The sequence below is a fragment of the Trematomus bernacchii genome, unplaced genomic scaffold (genome assembly GCF_902827165.1).
Source record: "Trematomus bernacchii unplaced genomic scaffold, fTreBer1.1, whole genome shotgun sequence".
NCBI classification, from domain to species: Eukaryota; Metazoa; Chordata; class Actinopteri; order Perciformes; family Nototheniidae; genus Trematomus; species Trematomus bernacchii.
In genome coordinates, this window is record NW_022987714.1 from 4,757,258 (window position 1) to 4,767,335 (window position 10,078).

A 10,078-nucleotide genomic window follows, 5' to 3' on the forward strand; every position below is an offset into this window, starting at 1 on the left:
ACAACTAACCAGAAGCTAAAATCATGAAAATGCAATGGGGTAAAATACTTGATCTGAATTGTGGTGGAATATAATTCAGTAGCATGAAATGAAATACTTAAAAGTAACTAATATTAAAACATTCCCAATTGGAAACACACCATTTAATTCAAAAAACATTATGAGGATACATTTGACGTAAAACATGAGCCCAGTAATTGTTTTAGAAATAATGTGGTGACTGTTTTGTGGCATTTGTTTCTGAAAGGATGTGAGTGTATGTCGTATTATCTGGCAACCCCTGAGAGCTCCAGCCGGTGACTTGCTCTGCTGAACCTCCGCAGAAGGTCTTTCTGTGTGTGTGTGTGTAGCCGGTTAGCATCATGGCGAACGTTGTGGATACTAAGCTATACGACATCCTCGGAGTTTCCCCATCTGCCTCTGAAAATGAACTAAAAAAGGTACGTACTACCAATTCAAACGAAAAGCAAATGGTTTGATCAAAACCGTGTGGATAAAAAGAGAGCTTGCTATTGAACTGTGGCCTATAAACAAGCTAATCAACGTGAGCTAGGTTACTGTACGCTAAGGCTAGCTAAGGATTTTAGCCGCAGCTAGCGGGTTTGCTAGTCTAGCAAGTAAGCTAAGCTAGCTAGATAAGGATTCTGTACTCCATGGCACGGCATTTTTTGAAGACCATTAAAGCTACTTATTGGTGGTTTTGAAAGGTCAGCAATGTTTGGGACGTTCGTAGTGTTAAATGGCTGTAGTTAGCCTGCCCGAAAAACAGGAATACACTGGTCACCACGAGTGTGATAGCCTACCGGCTATTGACGTCAGCTGATACATTCCAGCAAATAGTCGTAACCAAGTCGCGCTGAAATTCAATTAAGTAACATCTAAACAACTCGTCTGAAATAAATAAGTAGAAAATAAACACTCTGGTGTTTGGTGTAACATGTATTGACGCTAAACTTGGCTTGAGTAAACGTTTATCGATCGTGTTGGTTACCACGAATGTGGTATCTAGATAACGTTAATGTCACTCGACGTAAGCTAACGTTAACGATATACGTCTCTGTTTACCGCAAAGTCCATTCAAAATCAGTCAACCAGGGGTTGTTTGTACTCATCAAACGTTAGGCCCTTGCTAACATGACTTGAGACATTTATCCAGATGTTTATTTCTCGTATATTCTTTGACATAAGTAAACCACATGAACTAACCTAATGTTAATGTGACGTGAAGACAAACGCCCATCCATGTGTTTTTTTCTTTCAAAGAAATCAGCATTCAAGGTGGTTGCGACAACCGACAGTGTGATTTACTTTCAAAACGATTTTTTGTCAACATGAAGTGCTTTCAGATTTATGTTAGTGAATTCTCGATTTGCCAGAAGACCATGATAGTTGTGTCTTGTCAGGTTAACACAAAAGAAGGGTTTCGGATGTCATGTTGTTGTCTTGCGCTCAAGTATTTTGAAGTATAGTATAAGTGTCGAAGATGTCAAAGGCAGCGATGCTCTTTCCAGTGTCCTGGTGTTTTTGACAGCAGGCCCGCAAGTCAAGCCCTTGGCTAGCGAAGGATATTTAATAGGCCTACATTTAGTGATTTGCTAGCAGAGCTATTTGACACAGTTGGCACATAGATCAGCGAGTAAACACAGATTTGTTCACTTTGATGTTTGGTTTATTACAGGCCTACCGCAAATTGGCCAAAGAGTACCACCCTGACAAGAACCCCGACGCTGGAGACAAGGTAAGATGCACCAAAACATTTTATGTTAACAGTAGCAACATCATAGTTAGCAACAGCACCAGCAGCTCCATTATTCAACAATTGGGACCTAGAAATGATGTCAACTTAGTTTATTATGATCACACAGCCTACCTCTTTGAGTATTAAGACAATATACAGATCAAAGTACAGCATATGAAACGGTATTTCCCTAGTGAGTGCACATCCATGTTTGATTTGTACTTCTCGATGACTTTATTTGACACATTCTGCAAGAACATGACACAAGAGACTACACTGTATTTTGAGTTTTCTTTTTACTCCGTCACAGAGGCTCATCAAAAACAAAACGTGGGCCTTTTGCTGTGATCTACTGATTTGTTTGTCTCCTAAACTATGTCAAGCTTTCTGATTGCTTCTTTTGTTTTGTTTTCCAGTTTAAAGAGATCAGTTTTGCATACGAGGTTCTGACAACCCCAGAAAAAAAGGAGCTTTATGATCGCTATGGAGAACAGGGGTTACGGGAAGGAGGTGGCGGAGGAGCTGGGATGGACGATATCTTCTCCCATATTTTTGGCGGAGGACTGTTCGGGTTCATGGGGGGACAGGGCAGAGGACGCAATGGAGGCAGGAGGAGAGGGGATGACATGGTACACCCTCTGAAGTAAGTGTGTTAGATAAAAACAGTTTGGGTACTTACGATGGGTATTTCTAATATATATTGTGTTGTTGAACTCATCTTATCCATTTTTGTCACTCAGAGTTTCTCTTGAAGACCTCTACAATGGCAAAACCACCAAACTGCAGCTCAGTAAGAATGTTCTGTGTGGTGCCTGCAATGGGTGAGTTGCTTTAAATTCTTCAATTTAATCATCACATGATTGGAAACTAGTTTTAATCGCAGCAATTATAGACATTCCTGTTAACAATGCCGCTGTTTCCCTTTTTAGTCAGGGGGGTAAGGCAGGAGCAGTGCAGAAGTGTGTGGCATGCAGAGGACGAGGTATGAGAATCATGATAAGACAGCTGGCCCCTGGGATGGTCCAACAGATGCAGTCCGTCTGCACAGACTGCAATGGAGAGGGTACTTATATCTGTTAAAACTCACACACGTGCTATACTTTAAAAATACACAGATATTTTACTGAAATGAGCACAACGTCCCTCTGAAATCATCTCATCTCTATATGTGTGCAGGTGAGGTGATAAATGAGAAGGACCGCTGCAGAAAGTGTGAGGGTCATAAGGTGAGTAAGGAGACCAAGCTCCTGGAGGTGCATGTGGACAAAGGCATGAGGCACGGACAGAAGATCACATTCACTGGGGAAGCTGACCAAGCACCAAACATCGAACCAGGAGATATAGTCCTGGTGCTGCAGGAGAAAGAACATGAGGTAAAAAAACAAAAAACTGTTGGTTTCAAATAATACATTTATTTATTGTCATAGATAAGTAAACATTCTTTACAGGATGTTTTTACACTTATTCGATGTAGATGTTAAAATGAAACTACAACAAACCTTTCAATTCAATCTAAATCAGGAATTCCGCCGCGATGCCAACGACCTTCACATTGTCCAGCGCATCGGCCTGGTTGAGGCTCTGTGTGGCTTCCAGATGACCGTCGCACACCTCGATGCACGTCAGTTGCTTGTCAAATATCCACCTGGCAAGGTCATTGAGCCAGGTAAACATGTCTTCATACCACAATAATTGATTTGATCTCTTTTATTAAATCCATGCTCTTGTTTTTTTTAAAGCTAGATTTACACTCTCTATTAGCCATTTTTGCAACTAAGTCATTTTATTAATCTCTCACTCACTTTTGATATGATGCCAAACATCTAAAGTGGTGTACATGTATAAAGCATAGTTCTTAATTGCCTGACAATGTATAGTACATGGTTTGAACATTAAAAAGTCAAAGGTTCTTATTGCTCCTTCCTGCCTTTTATACACTTTTTGTTGATGTGTTTTTGTGGCAGGCTCTGTTCGAATGGTGAAGGGCGAGGGAATGCCTCAGTACAGAAACCCATTTGAAAAGGGAGACCTTTACGTCAAGTTTGATGTCCAATTCCCTGAAAACAACTGGATTAGCCCCGAAAAACTGAATGTGAGTGACTATCATTAAACATCCTGATTTGCACAATCTTAACTTTATTATTCTTGAATGATTGTGATGTCATAATGCATTTTGTATTAAACTCGATTGTAATTTTTCAGGAACTTGAGTGCTTGCTGCCTGCTCGCACTGAGAACCCTGTTATTTCAGCAGATGCAGAGGAAGTTGACCTGACAGAATTTGACAAGAGTCAAGGGTCAGGAAGTGGAGCCAGGAGAGAGGCCTACAATGATAGTTCTGATGAGGAAGGGGGTCATCATGGCCCAGGGGTGCAGTGTGCACACCAATAGAAAGACTCATAAATAAAGATGTGCGCACACATAAACGCATACATACATGAACGTCCCATTGCTAACATCGTCCAAGACATGACACGCATACATGCAGGTTTCTCTCAGATGTACACAAATACATTTACATGTATATCCACCCTCATCAGTTCCATGGTGCCCATAAAGTCAGAGATTTGCTGGACACGTGATGACCATTTTTGTGTTTATGGACAGTAGTGCTCGTCATAGCATCCAGCAAACAGGTTCATTGAATGAACTTGACTTGCACCACCCTGTTTTCATCCTAGGCTTTACCTTTCACTGTGGGGAAACACCAGTCTAGTGTATAAAATGCAAATATTGTTGACTATCTTGTATATGGTGTAGTTTAGTCTATCACACACAAGCGCATGCTGCTTTCTTGCTGAAGATCTTGCACTTGTATATCCGGGGTCCAGACAGGACACTACAGAGAAATCTGACACCACACCTGTTCAAATATCAGTGTGTGACTGCTATCAAAGTGCCCTGCTACCATAAGAGCTGACCTGAATACAGCCCTAAAAGTTTGTCCTCTGCAAAGCCTACTGAGAAGCTCATCCTCTAAGGTGACCCGTCATGTTTTGAAATGGGACAGTTTCTGTTAAGTCCCCTGGCTGTCACATTGCTAAAATATTAAAGTCCTTAGTAAAGCTCCTGTCAGCTATGTTTTCTTAGTTTGGAAATCAAACATGCTTTCTTTGTTTTGTTTGAAAGTTAGTGTGTCCGAGACCACAGAACTTGAACCTCAGTTGTGTACTGTTCATTTGGTTTGAGGAGATACGTGTGTGTGTGTGTGTAATGCAGTGGCTCAGTGTGTGTGAGCTGCTGTGGAATGTTCTGGCATATTAGAGCGATAGGTAGTACTGCTTTGTGTTGGACTGCAGTGTGAGTGGACACTATATAGGGTCAATTTTAAGAGGTAAAAAAGCCGAATGTTTATTTGCTATCCATGTAGACATTTCCCTCTGCTCACCAGGGTTGAGAGATCTTCCTCTCTTGCAGGAAAACCACTGGGCCCGCACCAAACCTATGTAATATACATATCTCCCCATCATAGTGTTGTTAGCCAAACTTACAACCTTTGACATGTTAAAATATTCCTGTCCCCATATACCTGTAAATAGCAATAGCCCGAGTCCAGAGGTGCATTCAAAGTCTACATCCGTGTCTGTCGTTTAGTCACATTATTTCTTACACAAGCGAGTAATGGTCAGCAGTGCCAATCTAAATGGTATGTTCACATATAAAAGAGTTGATGGAACCTCTGTAGACTGTAAACATGCACCTGTGGGACTCATTGTGTATGCATTTAGGCCACAGGGATAATGTGTACACAACTAAAGGGGGGGTCATTGATAAATGACATTACTGTTGATGCTTATGTTTGTCGAGATGATAATTAACTGTATAATAAACAACTCACTTCAAATTTGACATCTGTCTTATTTCATATGAACACAACACATCTTTCATTTTGTGTTAATACCGGAATGCAACAACATATGAATTATACGTGCACACATCAGAATATTATCTGATAATTAATCTGGGTAACACTCCTTGTTCAATTAGAAATGAATTAAAGAATCTGTAGTTCCTCAGTCTGCTCCATCATTTGTTTTTCTGCTGTGGAGAGCTACTGGACCCAGAAGTTCCTTAAATCCTGCAGTGTTCCTAGAGGATACAGACAGGAAGTACAGGAGGTGCTGGTAAACATATTGCTACAGTGTCTTGTTTAAACTTAGTCACCCGGGTACAAATAGCATTGTTCTATATATACTATATTCACCCAGGTGTGAATAGCATCTGTCCCTTACCTGGCTCGTTTGGACTGCATGACGTAGGAGCGCTCTCTTCTCAGCTGCTCCAGTCGCTCTTTGACAACCGTCTTTTGCTGATTCTTATCCTCCTAAAACGCAATACAAATACTGTTAATAAATAACTTTGATACAACTATTCAGATTATCTCAATATACAGCATTTTACCTGTGGGAGATCTTGTGTGAGGTGCCTTAGCCTGTCAGTGTGTTTCAAGCCAAGCAGGTCCTCCTCTGCCTTTCTGTTCTGGATGATGGACAGATGCTCCTGAACCTAAAAGACAAACTGTGTCACCTTTGTCTCACAAAACATCTGAATACTCTTTCAGTGCCTCCTTTCCACCTCTCTTTATTGGGTAAAGTTGTGCTAAAATCCCTCCTCAGCTTTCTCTCACCCTCAGTAGTTGTCTCTCTTTATCTCTCTGCTGCCTCTGTTCCACCTTTCGTTGCATGTCCACCAGGTTGCGCATTGTCCTTTCTCTCTCCATCGCAGACACAGGCTCTCTTGCTCGCTCTCTCTCCATCAGTGTGGATTCCCTCATTGCCTCTCTTCCTGCAGGGCTACAGTCAACCTTTACAACAGGAAACAGCAGATGTATGGCACTAAAATAAGTCCATTATGTAAACACTGGTTTAGCAAGTCTGCCCAAAGATGAAACAGCAGACTTACTGTGACTTGTGAGTTGTATTCGTGGTAATCAACATGAGCTGGTTCAGGCCCTCTCAGGTCCCACAGATCATTGGCACACATTTCCACCTCGAGCATTTCTCTGTCCACATCTGGGGTCTCTTTATTTCCCAGTTCAGAGCAGTAGTCACTAGCATGCCGCTCAACCTCAGGAGGTTCAAAGATGTTTAAAGCCTGCAGGGTCTCTGCTCCCAAAGCTTTTGTTTGCAGGTCACATTCACAATCTCCTTTCTCTGGTCGATAAGTTGTTGCTCTTTCCTCGAAGGTCAACTAATGAGAATTTTAGAAGGGAATAAAATCAGATGCATGTCATACAATGTTTTATGATCTGCTCTACACTTAGAGAGTACCTGTTCTACTGTGCTGCCCTGCTGGTCTGCAGACTGTGCGTGAGGATGATCTGTGGATTCAGAGTGGAGCAGAGTGGGTTTCTTCTCTTCTCTGTCACTCTCTGCAGAAGTCTCCTCACCCTGTGTGTGTTCAGCTGTGCTGCTTGTGTCACTTGACTGTACTTCCTGTCTCTGTGCTGCTCCTGCTGCCCCTTCTTCCTCATAGTCGGTCTCATCCTCTGCTGGTTGGCTCCAAGCAAAGGCGATCAGTGAGCCCTGTTTCTCAAAACTCTGGGGGCTCTTTGTTGCAGCGGCACCTTCTTCCTCCTGGGCTCCCCCGTCTGTGTTGTGAGTATTGCTGGTTGCATCTGATACACACAAGATCTCCAAGTAGGGCAGATCTTCCATGACTGCTCCACAACCTGGGGGAAAGTATAATTTTATAGTTGCAGTTTTTGGTGATCTGTGCATGCCTGTGTCTGCAGTACCTGTACAGACGTCCTGTTCGTCGGTACATTCTGTGGCCTGCACCACCTGTAGGTCACTGATTGAATCCACGCTTGAGGTTTCATCTGGCCCTTTGATGCTGTTTTGAGCATTGCTGCTACTTTCTTTTAAGTTTGGATCAGTAGTGGGTATTGAACCTGAAGTAAGAGGGGCGTCTGATATCAGTTGGAGGAGGTTGGTGTAGCGCGGTGCTTGAAGTTCAGATTTATATTCATCTCGCAGAGCTTGGACACTCTCTGCACTCTAACGGAAACACATAATTAACAACAGTTGGTGCTTTATTTAAAGATTGTGGAATCTTTGGATTGGATGCTGTGGTGGTCTGACTCACCTCGTCCTTCAGTGCTGGCAGTAATGTGGTCGCTTGGACCTCCTGGAGCTCCATCAGATGGGTCAACAGGAGCAGGGAACACTGCTCCAGCTGGTGTTTGTACCGCACTGCTGTTTGACTGCTTATATGAGGCTGGGGCTGATGGTCTGTTTGCTTTAAGGGGGTCTGAGTGTCATTGCTTGTCTGCAGGCCGGTATAGATTTGTCTCAGCCTTTTTATACAGGCATTTCTCAAAGCAGCTTCCGGGTTACTTTCTGCAGAAGAAACAAGAAACAAAAAATGAGAGAAAGCAAGCTGACAAGCATGCAGCAGAAATAGAAGAACATATTCATTTACCCTCCTTTGAAGGCACTGGTTCTTGCAAATCCTCCATGGAGACCCTGTTTGCCAACTGGACCAGGTGCTCTCTCTCCTGATCCTGAGTCAGCACCAGCAACTGCAGCACTGCCTGATGAAACAGGGCCAATGCTTTTGTTCTGATGCTCATACAACTACTGGAGTGTTTTTATTTCTGCCAATACTCAAGAAACATATACTCAGAAAAGAATATTACTTTAGGAGCAATGATATGACCTGATATGCTGCTTATGTCTCAGAACAAGAAATCTGACATTACCTGCTGTGGTGACACTGAGATAAAGTCTTTCTTCTGCTCTTCCTCTTCACCGTGTAGCCATAGGGTCGCCTGTTCTGCTCTGCAGGGACTCTCTACATGTGGCCTGAGAAGATATATGTGGGACAGATAGCATACACATGAAGCTGAGTGTGCAAAGTGCATAAAGACATGAAGATAGTGCATCATTTCCTCTTTCACCGTTCACTTTAACCATTTGCTCACCATGTCTCCCAGGACTGCCGAGCTGCCAGCAGAGCGCTGTAGGACATCTTTTCTCTCTGGGCTCTGAGAGTTGCTAAACTGATGAATAAACACAACAGTCTCAGGCTCTCCCTGTCCAGCCTGGAAGAGAAGAGATTCATGAATAAACTCAGTTTGGACCTGCATGTATTCACAGCCATATAAACCTCACAAGTAATTCCTTGAATTAGTGTTAACTTGTTATACTGTAGGTACAAGATGAGTACATCAAGAACTGATTTGAAATGATTTGATATTCTTGATTTCGACCTACTCCAATGTGTGAGTAGTACTTACCTCTGGCCCAGGACAGTTAGAGTGTCCTTTTCTTGTTGACGAAATGTGTGTAGCTCACACAGGAGCGACACGGCAGACCATGACTGTTCCCTGGACTCAGGGCGGCTTTTCAGGCAGGCCCTGCAGGAGAGTCATTTTTACTCTTGTGTTTATGTTTGATGCTCATTAAGGAAACCTGGAAGGAGATTTCTAAGCTTAACGTTAAGTACAATATCTTTTTTTATAAATAACTAAAGGTGCGTTATTTGTATTGCTCCCTGAATAGTCACTTTATTTGTACTTCTTTTTAGTCAGATTTTGTACAAAGAAATGTTGCTATATTGGTTTGGATGTTTGTTGACATTTTTGATACTTTGTTATTATTTCTTAATTAATAACCTGTGTATTGCATATTGATTATTATGTATGTCATAATGATGTAAATGATCATTATTGTGTTTTACCTGTATATTCTGAAGGCTCCTGGCAGCTCCGACAAACGAAGCATGTCTCCTGACTCCAAAGCCTCATCTGCACGATCTCCTAGCCCCTCCCTTTCCTCATGTTGTTGCCATGGCAGCAGGGTCTCCCAGATACTCAGAGCTGTGGTATCACCAAAAATAAGATGAGGCAAAAGAAAACGAAGGAATGTGAAGCACCTGGAGCAGGATCCATGATAAGAGGAAGTTATACTTAGAATTGAAGAGATTGTCTGTGTTCTACTGCGGCAAAAGTTCAGAGAAACGTTTCCTTACTGTAGTGCTCCTGCAGCATTTCTGTGTAAAGCAGCTGGGTCACCACATCATACTTCACTTCCACCAAGAGAAGGACGTCTGACGTGGAGACGCAGCCCCAGGCCTGATGCCGTACCCCGAGGCTTCTGCCCTGCCGGGGGGGCAATACACTGTGCACACCCTCTGATGTCAATCTAAGAAAAACACAAACACATATCATCAAAAGTTATAGAAATGACAAACTTAAGTGTATAATGGCTAGCTTTTAACATGGAATGAAACTGGTAATTGTTTTAAGTGGTTAAAGGTAAAGGTAAAGTAAAACAGTAAAAGTGTGTGCTTTAGTAAAGATACAACTATATGGCTTTTGACAGAAAAAGAAAAGCA

The 10,078-nt window shown here is 42.3% G+C and overlaps 2 protein-coding genes across 2 annotated transcripts; one reads left to right on the forward strand and one right to left on the reverse strand.

Annotated features, from left to right (window-relative positions):
- Positions 1-362: 362 nt before the first annotated feature.
- Positions 363-5,585, forward strand: dnaja2b (DnaJ heat shock protein family (Hsp40) member A2b). The gene is made up of 9 exons (XM_034141470.1): positions 363-440; positions 1,679-1,738; positions 2,155-2,381; positions 2,479-2,559; positions 2,668-2,801; positions 2,915-3,111; positions 3,260-3,404; positions 3,703-3,830; positions 3,941-5,585. Exons 1-9 carry the CDS (start codon positions 363-365, stop codon positions 4,127-4,129), a joined length of 1,239 nt encoding a protein of 412 aa, XP_033997361.1. The 3' UTR covers positions 4,130-5,585.
- Positions 5,225-9,770, reverse strand: LOC117491503. The gene is made up of 14 exons (XM_034141517.1): positions 9,713-9,770; positions 9,422-9,560; positions 8,979-9,098; positions 8,664-8,783; positions 8,442-8,544; positions 8,162-8,273; positions 7,826-8,079; positions 7,476-7,737; positions 7,009-7,409; positions 6,641-6,928; positions 6,366-6,542; positions 6,140-6,244; positions 5,971-6,062; positions 5,225-5,827 (listed from the first exon to the last, which is right to left on the reverse strand). The coding sequence occupies exons 1-14, from the start codon at positions 9,729-9,731 to the stop codon at positions 5,752-5,754; spliced, it is 2,268 nt and encodes a 755-aa protein (XP_033997408.1). The 5' UTR covers positions 9,732-9,770; the 3' UTR covers positions 5,225-5,751.
- Between the last annotated feature and the right edge of the window lie 308 nt (positions 9,771-10,078).